Consider the following 20,715-nt stretch of genomic DNA (forward strand, 5'->3'; position numbering starts at 1 on the left):
ACATATTTATCTAGATCACTAATTTGATTAAGGAATCATAACATACTGCAACCCTTAAATACAACTTATCAAATCTGTAACAAAGACTAAGCTATGCCATGTCGCCCTCTGGCAGTTTTAGAATTCATCTACTTAGAGAAAGAAAAAAATAACTGCTTAAAAATATTTTCTTCTGGGAAGCAGTTCTGATTAGGCAGCCTTAAATTGTCATATGCTTGTATTACGGATTGGACTACTTCGGTCTGCAACTGGGTACATATATTTCCTTGCTTAGGATTTTTTGTTCATTATACTGATTTTTGGTATTCTGAAGAGTGTCAGACCATGAGCTTTGAGGTGTCGTAAAATGTTTGTTTTTCAAAGCTGTATTAAAGAAACAGCAAAACCGTAATGTAGGAATTACATATCGGGTCAATTTCATATTCAACCAGTTCCTAAAACAGTAACATGTTAACTGGGTGCTGTTTTTAGGTGTTAAAATCAATATTTGTAAAAAAGTGAGTATAAATAAGAGTCTTTTAATAGGTAAACGCCTTTCCTGTAAGTTGGTTTATCAGCTTTGTTTTCAACTGAAGCACATCGTTTGGGAATTTAGTTTATTTGTTTTTATTGCGTTTTGCATAAATCACATAAAGTGACTTGTTTTCTCTGAAATTTTACAGGAAACAAGTTGACATATTTGCCCCCAACTATAAAAAATATGCGAGAACTACAGACTTTGGATATCCGTGAAAACAAAGATCTTGCTCAACTTCCAGTAAATCTTTGCTACCTTCGCTCACTGGAGGTAATTTAGAAATAATATGATACGAGTTTTGCCTATGTTGATGCTAGGCCAAACAATTTTGTGAATAAGTTTTATCCGAATGTATGCAGCTCGAGAATTGGCAGACATTTTTTCATTTGCGGATAATCATGCACTGCTTTCTATGATTAATTCCACTTAGCATTTAGAAGTGAATGTTTAAAAACTATCTTGGAAGTTGAACTTAATGTTTAAAGATATTTTTTAATGATTGTAGCTCTTGAAGCATTTATGTTAATCTTAAAGTCATTTGTTTTTCTTCCTTCTTAACAATGTTATGATTTCGCACCATAGATTTATCCCCTTTTCTTCCCATGTTTCAACTGAAGACGTTTTGATATAGTGAATTTTCATGACTATTTCTCCTAGGAATTCCTTTATGACAAAGAAAGAATTCGCTATCCCCCAAGAGGTAAATTTGTATTGTTTGGACCGTAAACTAGATATGTTATTTGTCACTTGGGATCTGAAACAATGTTTGTTATTTTCTGGCCAGGTTGTAGAAGATCATCAATGTTCTGTTTGTAATGTTGCTGTCTTTGTTGTGTAAGAAAGTTTTTTCCACAACAAGCGATTGCTGAAAAACTTCATTGATAATTTTTTCCTAGATGTTTGCACCACCTTGATGTTTTTACCTTGTATATAAATATAGTTTTTAAAAACCAAAAATCTTTCTTTTCAAACTTCGTTATTCATCACTAGTTCTTCATCACTAGTTATTGGGTAAATGATTTATACACTGCATTTCTCTATTTTATAGAGGTTTCCAGTAAAGGATTTCTGGAGATCAAAAGATGGTTTATGCTGGGTATAATTCTTCTTCTTCAGTCTCAGAATGCACAATTGCACGATATCATGCTGCACAATATTATGAATAACTCCCCCTACATATATGAAATTGTTTCTAACCTGTCTTGTCGATAACCACACACAATTTTACAGGACATCTAAACACCTTTCTCCCCTCTGATATGCCGTTATGTTTTGTTGACCTTTCTTCTTTTAGTTAAAGGCGATGAATTCGAAGGAGAGCTGGCTGCTCTACAAGCAAGTTAGTGAATTCAAAATATGTTGTGCGTCATTTTTCTATCCGCCTTACAACAAAGGATGATTAGATAGTTTTGTCAGAATATATACTTTTATCGAATTTTCTGATTAGAAGACTTATATCGTAATTTTATCTACAAATACGAGAAATTCAAGCATGAATTTCAGAAACTGTGCTAGAATCATACATAAGAGCCAATTAAATGCGCCATTTTACTTGTCAATATCCCTTTCCCCCCAATTTTAAATAATTTCTAGCCATTTGAGAATATCGCACGATAAATGCTTTCAATATCCTCAAAAATTGGAATTTTGTAGAAAAAATCTTAATTTTTAAACGATTCTTTGTGTCTTACAATTGTAGCTCGTTCTCTAGAAAAACGCACACAATAAGTCAACTTAAGATATATTTAAGATTCTAAAATGGCGTTTCAACCGTAAAGGCCATTCTTTTGATTGTCTGGCCTAAGAGTTGATGTTCACTTCCCACAATCATGGCCAAAACTCCTTGACACTGAGTTAAAAGTTTGGCATACTCTCAATTGTTCCCAAGGAAAATAAGGACATATCAATTTCTCCCCTCCCCCTTTATCAATGTTGGTGTCGTATGAGAGCTAAATGTCCCAGCATTCAATTTTTGCCCATACAATCACACGTTGATATAGGGCGGAGGGGATCATGTTGAATAAGAAATATATTGCATTTGGGAAACAGTCTCACGAGTTTTTGCCAGGATTGCAGTCTTGGCCTATTCACTGCCCTTGATATTTGACAATTTTTTTTCCCAAATCTTCCAACACAGGGCTACCAGAAAAGCAGTCTGACCACTCATCTTCCAGCCTCTCAGATGACGGAGCTGCATACGAGGTTGCTTCCTCTTTAATAGTTTAAAGTCAGTTGTTTTCAAAAAAATGTTTATGAATATTTTCTGTTTTTCTTAAGAGGAGAATTCAGAACCAACCTAAAACTTTTCATTTCCTCTAAAATCATTCATTGAGACACCTTTTGTTCGTTACTTTCCCAATCGATATTTATGATTTTTGAATTGATAAATAGAAGTCCTTTATTTTGAGAAAGCCCTGTATGACGGGGTGAAATAATTGTGTGATTTATTTTCATATATATCTGCTCTTTAAGTCATTACTCACATTGTTAACATGTATCTCAGCTTACTTGTAGCTCCAACCTAGCCATAGGTAGGTTACGGTGATTGCACAATCTTGCTGTTGATTTTAATAAATGGGTACACGACATATTTTATTCATATTTTTACTAATATCAGGCAATTCTTATTTCGCAAAAACTCAAAACGCACCTTTTTACTTTTCGTTGCAGGAATCAATCAAGAAGAGAGAAGAAATTCGAGTATGTTTTTTATGATGGGTCTAAAATATTTGATATAGCGTCAAAATAATGAGATTAGTTAAAGTTTCTTTATTTCTCTAATCTTGGTTTAATCAGTCAATAGATAGTCTGTGGATGAACAAAGAAGTTTATTTCCTTTTTCAATAAAATTTTTATGCAATGAAGCTTTTATTTGTGTTAAAGTGTAAAAATGCCATGTGACGGTTTGGTGGTTATTGCTTTAAAAATTTATCATTTTGTTGTAAATTTGATTGAAAGTCAAATTTGGTTTGTCAAGATATTGTATCTTGTAATAAGAACAGTTCGCCAATCTCTTTTACTTGTTTCAAAGGAAAAGAAAAAACAAAGGCAGCTTGAATTAGAAAAGAAAATCCTAGACGCACAAACTGAAAATGCTGTTCTTATGTCATCTGCGGCGAAAGAAAGACAAAAGCTTTTGGCAAATGTTGCCTTTGTAAGATTGTATTTGTTTTTTGTCTAAGTTGTGCTAGAAGTTTGAAAAGGGCTTTTCAATGCCTGTTTCAAACTCAATCTTGAGAAAACTCAAAATAAATGTTTAGTTACTGTAAGTACACAGAGATTTTCCATTTTGCGTTTTCACGCTTTCTGCAGGGATATTTTCTGAGTTCTTAGAGGCAAATACTTTATTTGCATCAAACTAATCTAGCACAAAGTTTGTTCTTGAGGATATGATCTATTGAAAATTAGAATTAAAATATGACCTTGTTTCTTCAGGGGGGTTTAATAGGTTTTCTAAGGATTGTAAACAATATTTTACACCATATTGTGTGACAGGCATTTCATTTATATACTGCCAATATTGAAATTTGGCAATCGCATTATAATTGCTTTCAAGTATTTCAAGATTTGGTGACCACTGAGACTAAAAAATTGGCATCGTCTAAGACTAACGATTTTGTATCAATCAAAGTTATTTCATTTCCGTTATAACTGAATTTGCAACTTATATGAATTTTTTTCTTTTATTATGTCACGAAGGAGGAAATGAGGAACCAATCAGAGGTTCACCGAGCTTATGAAGAGAGCGAGGGTAGCAGAAAGAAACTACTTCAGGCTTTACGCCAAGGCAGGTTCACAGTTTTTATTTTCAACTTAGTGCTTTGAAATTTAGCCAAGAATATTAACTTTTAGTTAACTAATGATAAAGATACCAGTAACTGTCATTGTAACTGTACTTCTGTTATTATCAATATCTAACTTGTAAAGTTTTTCAAAAAGTAAGCGACTTTTAATAGCTTTTTTATGTTTATATGTGAAATGTGAAATCTTTCTTCATCTTTCAATTCTTTTTTCATTATTCTAGATGAAGAGTATTTGAACGATACAGTATCACTGGTGCTGCAAATGACAGAAAAGTGAGAAGTACATTATTCTCCTTCGCCAGTGTCAACTTGTTTTCGTATCAACTTCTTTATTGTTGTGTATAGCTTTTGTGTTTAGTAATGATTCAACTCCCATTGGTCTTCAAGCCTCTGCTTTTGACTTTTCCACCAAGAGAGTCATTGCTCGACATTACGTTCGATTAACGTCCTTTCTTAAAAACCATCCTTAATTGGCCCACATTTTCTTCCCTCGATTTTCTCCAAGTAAGGAGTTTTGTTAAAGAACCATTCTCATCAGCGCTCAACATTTTTTTCTCTTTCTAAACAGGGCACGAAGGACAGAAGAGCTGCTCGACGAAATGGAGGCAGAGAGGTGTGAACAGTAATTTTTTATTCATTTCCACCAGTATATCAATGTCTGCAGTCTGTTCATCATTCGCTCATTTAAACTCATTTAGTTCGATTTGATCATAAGTAATCACATATCTTGAAAATCAAACCGAAACAAAGATGAATTATTTCAAGTTTCTGTGTTTAATTTGCAGAGAGAGAACAGATATGCTATTCAGAATAACCCAGGAAGAAACTGAAAGGCTGAAGAAAGAAGACGTAATACGTATGTTTACCTCCTTAACTTATCAAACCCCCTTCACTTTCTGAGCAACTTAACTTGGTACACCACCTTCACCTACTAGAACACCTTAACTCACTAGTCCTTCTTTACCTTCTGAAGACCGTAACATACTAGGCCTTCAGAAGTAAAGCTTTGCAGAATCTAATTTGAAACTTACAAAACTTGCATTCGTTTTGCTGCTCCTGTATCGGTTACTTTCTTTCCAGTGCTCCTGAGTTTAGTTGCGATACCTGTTAGCCCCGAGTTTTTTTAAATCCTCATTTTCTCATGCCATTGTTATTTGTCTAACTTTACTGGTAAACACTTTTTGATGGCGATTGCAGCAATATATTTACTTGCCATTTCTAGAACGTTTGTATCAACAATTTTGTTGAATATTTGTTGAAAACTGTAGAAGGGGAGGTAAATTTCTGAATTTTCCTCAAAGGATGCATGACTATTGTTATGCAAGAACTCGAAAAACATCAAGAGAAATTTGCCGAATACGAGAGGTCACGTGACAACACTTCCAAACTTGCTTTAAGGAGGTATGATTTAGGCATACAATTAATTACCTCTGTCTGTGCCCTATGAACCGCAGCAATTGAACATACAGTGTAGTGGCAAAATTTCGTCTTCTTTAAAATTTAGTCGAAGAAAAAATCGTCAAAAAATTTGTCCTCCGAAATTTTGTTACGATGACATTTTTTGTAATTATTGTATTTGGAATTACCTCCGGTAATCTTGGAATACTGTCGTTAGCCCTGGCACAATCATTGCCAGCTTTGCATCCAAGCATTGCAATAAGTGTGGCAAATTTTCTCTTTTTAACCTGAAATGGTGTTACAGTATGAATTCTTTAAATACCATCATATGTAGGTGTATAATGTTCTCAAATACTTTTACCTCTCTCGTGACTCTAAGTAAGTTAAAAGAAGCTCTAAGTGTTTTCTTCTGTAATTAACGAAGCAATAAGCCAGCCAAGCCTTCAAAAGTTTTTCAGATTCTACCAGCTCTATTAGAATGATGACTTGTTTACAATCTAATACTTAGTAATCTAAAAATAGTTTATGTTTTTCATACGAATTGGGCTTGTTTTTGGCAGCTTGCAGTCAAACCAAGACATTGAGACGCTGCTTCACGAAAGAGACGAGCATCGAACTGATCTTCTTCAGAAGATATCAGATGAGGTTTGTGACAGATTTATGTCAGTGAAAATAGATTCTTTGTATTTCGGATTTGTACCAACTGTTAAATAGTGTGACTTCAAAAAAATCTATTCTTTGTTAAAATAGTGTAGTGAATTTGAAGATTGAATTGGCTTCGAAACTGACTTTCTAATATGGATTTTAATTTCAAAACAGGAAGAGAGTCAGATGATGGCATTCAAAGCTTTGCAGTTTCAGAAGGATTCCAAGCTTTCACGTATTAGACAACAGGTATTGATTTATGCTTGTAGCAATGGGTATTATTCTCTCGCAAAATGCGCAGTGTCGTTAAGAGAAGGTGGTTCTGACTGGGTAAAAATCCAGTACCTATATAACCGGATCTCATCAAAACCATCGTTTGTAGTCATTAATTATAAAGTTTGACAGAACTGAAAGTATTAAAATGAATTTAAAAGCATGCAGAAGACTTTTGAATTTTTTTGACAAAGATAATATTGTCGAAAATTTTAAATGTAAAATTAAAATGACCTTTTTGTTTCTATGGAGTTAATGTTGTTCAATTTTGTATTAGATTGACATGATAAATAACGAGCTTCGCCGGATCACAATGTTGGAAATGGAAAAAAGGGTTCAGAAGGAGGAAGAAGAAATGGTTTGTTCTTTAACGGTCTTTCTTAAAGATAACAATTTTCCATGTAGCCTTGTACACGAAGCATCTTGTTTGTCGTTACCTAAGTTAAATACCGATACTTGCCAATTAGCTACACATCGTGAAAATAATCTTTAGTAATTTTTAGTAATTGTTCAGAGTCAGATTCGGTTATGTTTGTTCTGGCATTTGTAGTTGACTTTGTATTTCTGTAAAAATCTATAATTTGTTCTCTACGTAGACTTGGACGTCCTCGAATAAGCCCTTTCCCCCTCGAAAAAGCCCCCACTCTAAAGTAATTTGTGTGAAATAAGCTAATACCCTCGAAGAAGCTTCCACGGCCTAAGGTATTTCCTCGACAGTGGCAGGTTTTTCCCAATGTATCAACATTCATAGAAATTCTGACCAACCTCAAACAAAGAATGAAAATTTACCCTGGAAATATTTGTGGCTGCTGCTAAATAAGCCCCCACCTTCGAATAAGCCTCCTTTCAAATAAACCCCCGCCCCAATTTTTTTTGCAAAACAAGCCCCGGGGCTTCTTCGAACCCACCTAATCGTTGAGTTGCGGTATGTCTATTAAAACCATCAATCTGTCTCCTTCACAGAATCGTCTCGCTGAGATGCGCATCAACACTGCTCTTATTTTGAGCCAGCTTATAGATGAACAAGAAAGGAGGGAAAGTGAATTGATCAAAAGACTGGTAGCTACTTTTATCAGCTTTAATTTTCTCAGCTTTTTGTTCTGTACTTATCTTTCCCTCCCACAATTCATTCTTTCAAGTCATGACAATTTTTTTTCTCTTAAATCTTTAAAGCTTAAGGCTAAGCGTGTTTTTGGTTCGATTTTTAGAAAATTCAAACCCGCAAGCAGCTTTTCGCTTTTCAAAATACACCAACCTATTAGCGTACAGAAGCTCTGTAGTGTAAAATCAAAGGAAGGTCATAATGTTTTGTTTCTTTTTTAATTGGTATTAATACTTTTTTAAGCCTTATATCTATTAGAATTTGACTTGTCTTCAAGTACCTTTTGAATACTGGCGATCATAGTATTGGGAGTCACATATATATAAAGGAGAGGCCAATTTCATTCGTTTTGCAGCATGGTAAGGTAGGGTTATGGTTTTCGCCTTTGTTTCTCACAGTATTTTGTGTATCTTATATAATTTCGCCAATGTTTTTGCCAATTTGCAGAAAGAAATGGAACATTACAAAGAGGATGAAGCCAAGGATTACTGGCTTATTCAGTTTCAAAGGCTACTTGATAGCAAGCCACAAGTTCTTGTTGATGATGTAAGTTTTGTATCATTATTTAAATCCTGGGATCGTTATGGGGAATTTCAGGACCTGGACAGAAGTGCAAAAAGTATCAGAACCTCGAACTGGGTTCCCAGAAAACGGAATTGGCAATAATTTCAACCAAAATAAATATATTTCACCAGTGAAATTTAAAAATTGAGCTCACTGTAAAGGAGCTATGACCATTTCTTTGCAGTATCTTTTAAGCTGAAAGCTAAAATCTTTTTAATTTGCAACACAAAACCAGATTGATAATTTCTAGTGAATGCTTTTTAGAACTATTTAATTGAATACTTTCATTCAGAAGAAAATATTTCTCTCATGTAACAAGTTCCCAGAAAGAAAAAAATTATTTTTTTTAGCCATGGGCCTGCCTATGAACATCAAGTTGTTTTTGTTCAGAGAACCGGGAAAAATTCCGGAACAGAGTAAAAACTTTATTTAAAGGAAACTTTAAACTGCTGCCCATGTAAAATGGTCAATAATTTTATAGTTTTGTAGATGATTTTTGTAGATTATTTGTTGCTTAAGTCTTATCTCTTTAGTGGTTTTTAAGGTGGCAGTTTTTCAAGGATAGCAGCTCTTTATAACCATGATCTAATACCAAAGTGTATGTCACTCCAATGTTTCTTTTTGGAGGACAACAAAACGATTTCCCCCCATATTTGGCTTTTAAGCTTTATTAGGTTTTAGATAATAAACGAAAGTTTAGGAGTAATCCTATAATTACTTTGAGTATTATTCTTATTGTACAGTAGAAACCCGCATAAAAGAACCTGGGTTTTTTTCTGGCAGCCTGAATAGGTTCTTAATTAACAGGCTGCTATTCTAAATTCCAATCTAAAAGGTTCTTAACAAGGCTCTTATATACATACGTACAGGCCTTGCACACATTAACAATGTTTTCCACCGCAAAAATTCTAACAGACGCACTTAAACCAGCTTTGTTTTTCATGATAAATTTCAACCAATCAAATGAATTTGTGTTGTCAGATTGTCCAACTAGAATCCAACATACCATAATCTGATTTACTCTAAGCTGGTTTAGTTTGCCAGTGTTAATAGGGTGTAAAAATACCACTCTAGAAACCCTTTTTTCTTATAGATAGATATATAAAAGAACCTTTCCAAATTTCAGCTTCTTGGGAGTTCTTAATTATGGGGTTAAAAAGAATAAATTTCAGCCTCTAGGTTCTTATAAAACAGGTTCTTTTATGCGGGTTTTTACTGTATTTTTTAAAGATCTTAAATTCGAATATTTTTTATGGTAGGAAAATGAATTGGATATTTACGTTGTCGAAATTCTTATGAATGCGAATGCAAGGGAGTATTTGCCAATATTTGGAAGACATAAGATCACAAAAGAACAGATAAATTTGATGACACACGATGAACTCAAAAAGGTACAAAATTTAGTATATGTTTTTTGATGATATGATAGAATCAACTGATAGAAAGATAAGATTTCTAAAAAATTTGAATAGATACTCTTTTAAGTTTTTTATATGTTTCATTTAATTTATATATATTTTATGTTACTTTGTTTTGTTGGTATAAGTTTTCCAGCACTCATCAATGTCATACAAATATTTTTCAATCTCCGTATCGTTCTTCCCATTTAGAGAATGATTTTTGCGAAATATTTCAAGGCTTTTTTAAGTTGCAACAGCCCAAAGCACAAGCGAGAAATGTTTGATAAAGCTTCTGGGCATCAAAACAGAATATTCCAGAAAATACTTCCATTCAATGGGTGCAAAGCTTTATATCGATTTGCCAATCGACCTTTTGAAATCGATCGAAAAATTGTCCCATTTTAGAAATGTTAAGAACTGTTCAAGAAAAATTTTAGTCAGATTTTTGTTATTTTTTTAAGTGATTATTATCACTTCGGTTAGGCTTTTCTCAGAGTTTTTTATAATTTTTACTTTCTTTCTTTTCCTGAATAGTTCACATGGTGATAGCAGGATATTTTATTGAATTGTTTATCTTGTATAAAGACTTATTATATTATATTGTTTTTTGGAAGCATTTATCTGCTTATTTACTTTTTCAACAAGATCTTTCATAGTCAAAAAGAAATTTGTTGTTTCTCTGTGAAAATTTCAAGCTTCTAGTTTCTAGTTTATAGTTTGACGATGAGGCTTCTTGTTTGTTTTCTTCCTCTTTGTTCTAACTATGTATTTTTTGATCTAGCTAAAAAGATTTTATTTTGTTTGATTGCTGTAGATTGGAGTGCATAGCGAGGATGCACGTGTTGATGTTCTGGCTGCAATTAAAAACAAGATACTAATGAGCCATGAGATGGAACAAAAGCAAAACTTTTCAAAGGTATTATAATCTTTTCTTGCATTTTCTCATTTACTATTTTTTGTAATAAGATCAAATTAGCAACCGAATTTTCATTTTAATTAGATTATAGTTAGGCCTATGTCTTTGTATTTGTTTCTACCTAGCTTTCCAAGGTAGAGTTTTTGAAAGGTTTTCAAAGCCTTCATGACGATTCGATAGTTTTTACATCTGATTTTGTAGCTTGTTTTGGTTGGTATAAAGTCATGTTTTACGCATGCAAGCGACTCTCTTAAATGCGTGAAGTCATGTTTATAATTAAGTTTCTCTTTGAATTACTCTTTGAAATCTTTGTCTACAGTCTATGTCTTGTGAGGCAAGCGAGGTGAAAATGGAGGCATTGCCGAGCGCCCCTCCAGCTGCATCTTTGATTGCAAGGTTTGAAGGCGAATGCGTCGTTTGCTTAGAAGAAAAGGTATTTTTTTTCGTATACATTTTGTTGGTAAAACTGAAGAAACCGGTTAGGATTAAATCGTGTCATACACGACGAGGAGTTTTTTGACGGCATTAATGAATACGCCTAGAGTCAGGGAACGCTTTCCTACGAATTTGACATCCAGGAAGGCATGATACCTTGAGGGCAGCTGCTGTTTAGCGTCGTTATTTTGTTTTTTCATCAACTATTTCATTCTTTAAAGTTTGTATCGAATTTACACAAGTATTCTCATGAAATACATGATTTCTGCGTTCAATTAGTCGGACACTCCCTAATCCATGATGTACTGCGGCCCGCGCAGATAATCTGGAGCACTGAGTCTGTGTTTTAAAACCTTTGAAAAAACGCTGACCACATTGTAAATTACTACGAAAAGATTGTTTTATTTTCCTGTTTGATTTTAGAAGATTTATCACAGAGTTTACAATTTCAAAAATTAATTTTTTCACACTGCAACTCATTTACCTGTCTTCGTATTTGTAAAATGAAACATGTTGTAAAATGAAGCTCTAACCAATTTGAAAAAAGGACCAACCTTCTTCCAGTCATACGTTAACGTAGACTGGAGCTTGCAGTTTGTTGTGAACAGTTTCTCTAGAATTTTTAATAATTTTTTTGTTACGAAAATAAACGATCCAGGTTTTAAAAGGCGTTAGAAAGTACTGACAACGACGGCAATTAAAAGTTTATAACTTTTTACATAATTGTTACAAATATTTTTATTGCAATGTTAAGAATACATTATGGTTTTTTAATTCAGTTTCTGCTTAAAGCTAGAGTATAATAATATATAATATTTGATAATATTTTTTAGAAGCATCAATTGATTATCATAATTTAGATCGAATTATTTGGATTTCAATGAATTGCTCTTTATAAAATCACGTACTTTGATGCGGTCAAAGAAAGATTATGTTTTTAAATGTTTTAATCTTATGTATATCTTCATTTTTTTGTGATTTTCAGCCCGACACGATTTTCCTGAACTGTGGTCATGTTTGTACGTGCGGAATGTGTTCGAGGCCACTGGAGCTATGCCCTTTGTGCCGGGAGGTTATTGTGCAAAAGTGCCATCTATACGGAGTGTGACTCGAGTGACAGTGGAATTTGTAAATATTGGTCTATTTGCTTTTAAATATTTAATCTTTTAGTCGAACAAAATTTGCACACTGAAAATGGAATATGTTATGCTAGAAGACCCCAAGGCAACCAAAAAGATTTGTAAACAATGAATACAATTGTGACTTGAAACTTAATTTCACCCTAATGTATGTTGATTTTGCCTAGTGGTACAACCATTTTTATATTTACCATAACGAAATTCTCGTCTTTCTCGCAGTGCTTTAAAACGCCAATGTAAGGCGTAAGGCCATCATTAAGTTGGGTCCAGGATGCTGTTTCTGAATCACTGTGATTTAGGGGTCCAAAAATAGATTAAAAACCCCTAAAAAACTTTGCAAATAGAAATATTTAAATGTGTCAAGAAATCTATATTCCTTATCATCTTTTTTGCGATTTTAGCCATTTTTTAATTTTATGCCCCGAAAAGTAGTATTTGTATGAATCGCCACTGTGTAGTGAGTTCATCCCTACAAAGTTTGTAAACCCCAAACCCTTTCCTTTGTCCACGATGTCTAGATTGACCCCCATTTATTTTGAATTGGTTTATCAATTACAAACAATATATTATGAGTCTTTGAAAATCCTCACAGAAAAGAATAAAACTAATCCAAAATTTTTCTAAATATTTTTTGCTTATTGTTTTGCTAATGCTAAGGGAGTTTTTACACAGGTTAAAACTGTTTGTAGAAAATGCCCCTTCTTTTTACTCTCTGACTGTTATTTTCAAAATGTATAATTTTTAAAGAATCTATGTCCCAGATTTTCCAAAATACGGAACCCAATATCAGAGAAATTATAGATGCACGTGAGGTAGAATATTCTCTCATTTGCACCGGCCAGGCTTGTTTTCTCACAGAATATTTTTTAAGGTGATTAGATTAAGGTGGAGACTCGGTAGCATCCTATTTGACTTATTCGAGCCTCCATGTAGCATACATCTCTAGCCACAACCACTGATCTATGAAAAAGAGTTGGTCGAGCTTCTGTTGTGGCAAGAGTGTCGCCATCCTAGAGGGAGCCCCAGAACAGTCCATGCGAGGAGAGGGCATCCACCGTCCCTCCTAGCAATCAGCTTCTCTGGTCTTTTTCTTTACAGCACTCATAACACAGCATTGCAGCTCTCGCATATCCATATCATTCACGTATTGGTTTGTGGAGTGGCCTCCCGCTTTTTTGAGGGCCCTCCTTCTTTTGAAGTTGAGTGGGCTTCAAGCTTTCGTGTTTCAAGGCAATAGAGAGCTCGATCCAGTCTTTTTTAAAAATCAGGAGCCACAGCATGATGAGCTGTGCCATGAACAGCGAGCCTCGATGTGGAGAGGAGGCGATGAAGAAATTCTAGACACGCAATTGCTTCGTATTATTTAGCATAAGATCTGTATTTACCATATTTGCAAAGTTAAGCAAAGGTGTTATATCAGATTTATGCTTAATGATAAACCACGTATCATACCTTTTCTAAATTCAAAATCTGCGCATAATTTACATAATCTTATATCACATATTTCCATTTCAATATCCAATCACCATTTAATGGCACATCATAATTTCTTTAAATATTTACCCAAACTGTATTTGACGCGAAATAGTATCAAATAATCAGTGATTGTTCTCAGTGATTATATTCTTAAGATGCATCATGAATATCACTATTTTCTTGACGTATTTTATTCGCACTCAGTCGTTTTTTTGTTGATAATTTTGAACAGAAATGTTATTTTGAATGTTAAATTATTTTCGTAAGTTTTTGGGGCGGGTCTGCTAGATGCCTTTCCAGTCGAAAATCTGTTCTAATGGTCCAGTCACTTAAGTTCGAGATACAACTTTTTGCATACAAACATACAAAGATCGAGATACAACTTTTTGTTTGGGGGAGCCAGCCCTGATAAATAAGTGTAAAAACAGCCATATTTTAAAAAATAAAAGTATTTTGGTTAAGTTTTTTGGGGGGTCAAGACCTTATATTCATAACACTTGGGCTTGCTAAAACCTTCACCAAAGTCTAAGAATTATATAACAGTACATAAACGACTAACACTTGTGCAATACACGACATTCCACATGGGTTCCAAATTCTTCGATAGGCTCCTGTTACACTTTTTAAACCAATGTGTCCCTTACCGATTTACAAGGCAGGATTTTTTTTCCACGCTTCTTGTCGAGGGTAAAGGTAACACACTTTTTCCTTAGCCACAAAAATTAACTCAGCAACTTTCATCTTTTGCATTGCATTAATTTAATTGCAAAAAGGTCGTAATGTTTTGAATGATTTCTTTACTAAGTAGGCAGTTGATAAAGAAGAAACAACGCCCACACAAAATTATGATCATTTCCATGTGTTTTGAAGAGGTGTTCGTCTAGAACCATTGTTTATTTTTGAAAAACATTGTTGATTATTCAGCTGAATAAACACCCACCTTATGAAGCTCCAATTTCTCAGCTGTGTCGCATATCTTTTTTAAATGAAACCTAGGAAGTTTTCAGAAAACGCTAGATTTATATAAATTCTCGAAACTGTCGTCATAGCTGTGAACATTTAAGTCTAATAATTTAAAAAAAGAAAAAAAGCTTAAATAAGAAATACATCAATAAAATGCTTAATGGGGAATTTGAAAGGGGTTCTTGATCATATACCAGCAACAAAACATGAAAAAGTTACCTTTCCTCGCAGTCATTTCCTTATATTCTAATAAAAACCCTAGTGTATCTTTTTTGACAGTAAAAGGGTAGAATTATTAGGGCGCTATTGTTTTGGAACAATAGGAGCAAAAGTTTTGTTCATTGGAAACAAAGGATTCTTAAATATTTTTAGGGGTTGTGCCCCCAAGAATGACGTTAGCTGCGGTTCTGTAGTCTGAAATAAACGGGGTTCGTAAAAAATTTCCCATATCATAACAAACGGGGTGAATGGTTAGCAGTCTATTTTAATAGGTAACACAAAGTATTTACAGCAGACAATCTTATCGAAATATTCAGTTATGTTTTCTTAAGTTTCTCTGGATGAACTTAGTTCGATTGGGGACGGGGAACGCTTATTTCTGACTTTAGAGAAGTAAACTTTGGTTTGAAATAAGAAACATAATTTCAGCCAATCAAGTTGTCGAAATTTCCTGGCCTAGCCAATCAAGAAGCACAAAGTTGATCAGCTGATCTCTCGACGTTTGCCGGAAGATTAGGTAGCTGTACCCCTGATAACCTTTATCACAGGAAGATATCTGTGACACTGTCGCGACGTGGGCCACTGTCGGCTTAGCCTGACAATAAAGAGCAGTTTGGTATAGAATATTCTTCCTTGCTCAGATACTATCTACATGTCATTGTATTTGGTTTTAGAAAGTTGATAAAGTCGAAGAGCACCTGCCAGGAAAAGGTAAGTTGACTATCAGCTGTCGACAGAACAGATTTTAGGCCCGCTCCGTAATGGACAAGAGTTTATTTTGGATGAAAAATAATTAAATCCCTTACACTTATTTGACAAAAGCTAACTTAAATTGTTCGAGACTGGAGTTAATGCAATCTGCATTTTTCACTCTCACACGAAATAATTTTCGTTTGGTTCCATCGATTGCAGCATGCTTGCTCACTGTAGAAAAACATCTTGCCTTATTCACACGACGCGATGTGGGAAGCGATATCGGTTCCAATAAACAACTATACTTTCTAACTTGCTCTCGTCAAATCATTCAACTCAGAAAGTTGATAAGTTGGTCCAATTTAAATCAAGCTATTTTAACTGCCAAGTGGTCATTCTAAGAATTGGATATAAACTTGAAGATCGAATTTACGCCAAGAATTTGAACTATTCTTAAAATATTCTTGAAAAGGAACTCTGAACATTCACGTAAATTCTAATGCGCAATGAAATTTATTAAAGCCTCCATGTTTAAAAGTTAATATAATAAAAGAGAACAATAATGGATGTTATAAAGCTGTTTAATGTATTCCTTTCCTAGTTCAAAATTATATGTTTTATTCTGATTATATAGCTAAAATCAGAGAAGTCAGCCATTAGGGGGCTTGTTGGGGGCAAAAGTGACCCAGGTTTTAGAAAAGATGTCATGACTTTAAGATATGTTATTGAAAATGTATAAACAATTGATGGAATTTATTTGTAGATGAAATTTTGGTCTGTTTCCCTACAAAAAATTTCCTTTTACAAATTTATTTGAAATGGTTGTCACAGAGAGTCAATCTACTTTAGAAAATTTGCTCATTATAATATTATTTTTGATATTATGATATCATAATTTCATATTATCATCATTATTTTAACTTTTTTCATAGTTTGAGATTATTTCTTTAAAATAATCTATAGGGTAGAATATTTTGACTACCAACTCAATATTACAATATTTATATATATATTGATAAGACCGATTCACATTTATTAACAATAACAAGAATAAAACTCAAAAATAATTTAAAAGAGAGTGAGAAGGAAAAGAGATTTTGTCATGACAAGCTAACTAGAATAAATGGATTAGAGGAGATTTAACAGAAGTTATTAGTGTGCATAATCAATTTTTATTTGTTGCTACCTAGCATGCAAAGGTAGTTTTTAGGACACTGAGAAACTATGCTTATCAAGCAGTGGTCCTTCCTCTTCATGTGACCATACCTTGTGATTCCTACGCCTGGAATTACAGAGAGCTGGCGACTCTCCCCACTCTGGGTGAGAGTTTGGTCATGTCAGGGACTCGAACAACTGACCCTTGGATCAACAGTCCATGAATCTAACTATTGAGCCATCCTCGCATAATATATTCACGATTTTTGTAATAGAAATTTTTCACCAATGTTTGTTTGCTTTGTCTAGGCAACATTTTTTACTTAATCAAACAAAATTATGATGCACAATCACTCAATGATGCATATGAATCACTCCATGATGACCCACCCCCCTCATCATGGGGGCCATACTACAAATTCCCATGGAGGGCATGGTAGCCATAATATGAGCAGCCATGGCGGTCATGGTGGCACTGGCCACTCTGCTGGTCATGCTGGGATGATGGTATGCATAGAATATTTTTATATCTTTCACATCCAATAAACTAATAAGTCTGATTTAAATAATAAAGGCAGAGACAAAGACAATGATAAGGCAGGGACAGATTTTATTTAATATTGCTATGCAGTACTTTTCATTAATTTCATTCTGAAATGTTAAAGGTAAATTTTTTTTCCAAGTTTAAAACTTAGGTTAGCAAAGTTGAGAGATGCTCTCATTCTGAGTAAAACATTTAATATGACTTGAAAGTTCTTTTCTAAATTTTTTTCATTACAATCTTCAGTTTATAGCATTTAGCCTTGCAATTTGTGTATGTTGTCACTTAATGACTGATGTGTCTGCCTGTCATTCAATTTATTGAACTTTAAATCAGTTAATTTATTGCAATTAATATCTTAAACCCATTTGTAGATGTGGTTTCATGCAGGCCATGATGCAACTGTTCTTTTTAAAACTTGGAAAGTTGACTCAGTAGGAGGTACCATTTTTTATTGTCATTACCCTGTATTGTGTTGTGATATGCCCCTTAAGTAATGTCATTTATGTTAGGACTTCCAATTAAAAATCAAATCCAAAGATTGCAAGTGAAATCCTTAACTAGAAAGAGGATCTCACTAAAAATTACTTTTTTCAATGTTGTTATATTGACTCCAAGTCACAAAGTTTTTTTTTGAGATTCAATTTTTCAAACACGATTCTTGTCGGCGTATACACAATTTTAAACCTTGTGAACAACTTTAAAAATGTTTGGAACCCTGTTGTATTTTACTCTTGATGGAAGAGAAGCACTATTTTTTGCTACATGTTTCATTTCTCTAAAGTTGCTAGGCATAGTGTGACAACTTTGACAAAACCATTTTGTTTTCCTTTGTTAAAACATAATGTTTATGATTGTCTAAATATTTTAGATCTTGTGGGGACAATGATTGCACTCTTCGTTCTGGCAATTCTTTATGAGGGGCTGAAAGTTGGTAGAGAAATATTGAAAAGAAATGCATCCAAGCCCCTGATAATTAGAGAGACTTTTGACTTAAATGGTGATACAGGCAAAAAATGCCCGGAAGCTATGACGGTTGTGAAATCCCCCAGGTAAAATTTAGAGTTTTTCTTTTGCTCCATAGCTCTTCTCTTTCAGACAGTTTCTTTTTTAAGTCAATGTATGACAAGCCTGATCTCAAGCATTTTGTGTACAGGCCCTTTGTCAGAATATTAGAAAAACATCAAAAGCAAAAGAAAGGGTTTCAGTAAATAATGATTGAGAAAAGGATTATGGATTAAGATTAAGAGAAAGAAATAGTTAAAAAAGTAATATGTACCAAACTTGGAATATTTAGTAAAAAAAGCTCAACTCATTAGGTTGATGTTAAAGGTATTATTATTTATTTAAAAAAACGGTCATTAAGACCCCCCTTTTTTTGAGAAAATTCAGGCTGGTCTGAAACTGATATTAATTTGAAGTACTCAAATGAGAGAGGGTGAGTGAAACTCAGTTCAACCTGAATTTGTTTCCTTGACAAAAACATGTGATTATCATGCCAAATTTTGACTTGGGAATTTTTTCTAAAGTCTGTAATTGCAATCACTATGAAGATTCAATTAAACTTATTCTAAAATTTTGAAATGTTAACCTTTCTATCAAGGTGCCCTTTTGACTCGCTGTGCTCTAACTCAATTGCCAGAACTCCGAGTACAACAAGACTCTTTGGCCTGCCTTAAAATACCCATGAGTGCAACAAGACTCCTTGTTTTCCCCTTTTCTTTTTGACTTGCATATATAACAAAAAATTAAAGCAAAAATTCTTTGATACTCACAGGGAATTGTTGATGTCTAAGCTACACTTGCTGCAAACTGTTCTTCACATGCTACAAGTATTTCTTGGATATCTACTCATGTTAGCATTTATGACATACAATGTCTGGCTTTGTGTGGCAATCATACTTGGTGCTGGCTCTGGCTATTTCCTTTTTGGTTGGAACAGTGTTGCAATTTCAAACCTTGGTGACCACTGTTTTTAACTCTCAGTTAAGTCACCTAGTGCATTGTCTTAGTGTATATGTATATGTTACTTTTCTTTGGGGTTTCTTAGGTATTCATGCAGTTTTAAACTACGTTTTGCAAGTTATTCGGCTAGTTTTTAGAATGGATTCAGTATCTTTTATATGTAGGAATTTAGCTTAATATTTTCTGTGATTCTTTGAGACTTTATGTTTCTTTCTGCTGAGATACAAAACACTGAAGCTGGGAAGCTGAAATTGTCAAGTTTTATAAATTATTCTAGGCTAAGATGTCTGTAGTTCCAATGGGCTATTATAACATTCCATTGGACACAAGCAGGTGAATAACAGGTTTGTTACAGATCTTAGTTTATACCGTGCAGGCATGGGCAAAAAATGTCATAGAAGCTAGTCATGTGAAAGTTTCAGTGCCCTGGCTCTTTGACTGTTTCAACTTATAAAGAATGCTTGTCCTCAATAAGTCAGCCTTGAACCCTATCAGTTATATCCTAAATTCATTGCTATAACTTTGGTATATTCCTTTCTTTTGTAATAACCCTCATGGAGGGTTTGGTGCTGGTGCTACAGGTTTGAATGCCATTCAGTATGTACCTAGCCATACAGTAACAAATTGGTAAATAATGGCCTTTCCTTTCTAGAAATAAAGGGTTTCAAAAGTGGTCATGGTATATGGCTTTTGATGTCAAGTTGGGATAATAAATGTATTTATATAAGGTTTATTGTAAAAGTTTATAATTTCCTGCTGAAGTAGCCATCAGTATAGTGTAATTTTATGCTCAATTTCCACTAGGCGAATTCTTTCATGCCAAATGGATTTTAGCCTATGTTTAAATCCCTGGTATGATTCTTACAAATTTAGCAACAGAAAAAAAAAATTCACAGAATGATTGTCCAGCTCTTTGTCTGTGGATCTTTTCTCTTCAGTCACCAATCCAATTTTTATTTGTGACTGAGAACAAGGTGAGTACTTGCGTAGAGAAAAAAAAATTGCAGCTTGGCTCGTGTGCTGTAATTCTGATTTTTACTCACAGGTTTTTTCAGATATGTTCCCAAAGAGTCTATTTGGCAAAACAAAATTTATTGTATTCGTTAGAAAGCATTCGCCTTGTGGAAGTCAATCAATTTAAGTAATTTGTGAAACATTAATTTTGATTAAATTACGCTGATGCTGTATCTGTAGCTAAAAGATGCAGCTTGATTTATATTATGTTGTTAGAGAATTATTTACAAAATTTACCGGATTTAGAGCAGAAAAAATGTATGAATCTAGACTGGTTTTGACTTTTTCTTTCAGAAATTTTCTGTTGCTTGAAATGCTTAGGTCAATAAAAGAGAGCAAATGGTGGTCCTATTTTTGTCGCAACTAACAAACATAGATCTCATAAATTTTTTCTTAATTATGAATTATTTCTTAAGTTCTACAAAATCATGGCATTATCAAGGGCTGATTTTATTTCAGCATGTTGAAAAAGCCAAGGCAGGAAATTTAAAACCACA

The 20,715-nt window shown here is 33.8% G+C and overlaps 2 protein-coding genes across 2 annotated transcripts in view; both read left to right on the forward strand.

Annotated features, from left to right (window-relative positions):
* Window positions 1–13,843, forward strand: part of LOC135693288 (E3 ubiquitin-protein ligase LRSAM1) — a 33,894-nt gene extending 20,051 nt beyond the window's left edge. The window contains exons 7-27 of the mRNA XM_065211722.2: window positions 663–787; window positions 1,175–1,217; window positions 1,566–1,613; window positions 1,812–1,856; window positions 2,655–2,719; window positions 3,188–3,217; window positions 3,549–3,671; window positions 4,217–4,304; window positions 4,542–4,593; window positions 4,889–4,933; window positions 5,106–5,176; window positions 5,622–5,721; window positions 6,279–6,363; window positions 6,538–6,612; window positions 6,914–6,994; window positions 7,600–7,695; window positions 8,186–8,284; window positions 9,562–9,693; window positions 10,517–10,618; window positions 10,938–11,051; window positions 12,039–13,843. Of these exons, the coding sequence (XP_065067794.2) occupies window positions 663–787; window positions 1,175–1,217; window positions 1,566–1,613; window positions 1,812–1,856; window positions 2,655–2,719; window positions 3,188–3,217; window positions 3,549–3,671; window positions 4,217–4,304; window positions 4,542–4,593; window positions 4,889–4,933; window positions 5,106–5,176; window positions 5,622–5,721; window positions 6,279–6,363; window positions 6,538–6,612; window positions 6,914–6,994; window positions 7,600–7,695; window positions 8,186–8,284; window positions 9,562–9,693; window positions 10,517–10,618; window positions 10,938–11,051; window positions 12,039–12,161 (1,742 nt within the window). The 3' untranslated portion in view covers window positions 12,162–13,843. The remainder of the gene's footprint in view (window positions 1–662; window positions 788–1,174; window positions 1,218–1,565; window positions 1,614–1,811; window positions 1,857–2,654; window positions 2,720–3,187; window positions 3,218–3,548; window positions 3,672–4,216; window positions 4,305–4,541; window positions 4,594–4,888; window positions 4,934–5,105; window positions 5,177–5,621; window positions 5,722–6,278; window positions 6,364–6,537; window positions 6,613–6,913; window positions 6,995–7,599; window positions 7,696–8,185; window positions 8,285–9,561; window positions 9,694–10,516; window positions 10,619–10,937; window positions 11,052–12,038) is intronic.
* A 1,530-nt stretch (window positions 13,844–15,373) lies between these two features.
* Window positions 15,374–20,489, forward strand: LOC135693294 (high affinity copper uptake protein 1). The gene is made up of 5 exons (XM_065211731.2): window positions 15,374–15,561; window positions 17,008–17,205; window positions 17,614–17,680; window positions 18,111–18,291; window positions 19,017–20,489. The coding sequence occupies exons 2-5, from the start codon at window positions 17,038–17,040 to the stop codon at window positions 19,216–19,218; spliced, it is 618 nt and encodes a 205-aa protein (XP_065067803.2). The 5' UTR covers window positions 15,374–15,561; window positions 17,008–17,037; the 3' UTR covers window positions 19,219–20,489.
* The last annotated feature ends 226 nt before the right edge of the window (window positions 20,490–20,715 follow it).

This window comes from Rhopilema esculentum, chromosome 11 (assembly GCF_057945365.1).
Source record: "Rhopilema esculentum isolate cy_ngs chromosome 11, ASM5794536v1, whole genome shotgun sequence".
Classification (NCBI taxonomy): Eukaryota; Metazoa; Cnidaria; class Scyphozoa; order Rhizostomeae; family Rhizostomatidae; genus Rhopilema; species Rhopilema esculentum.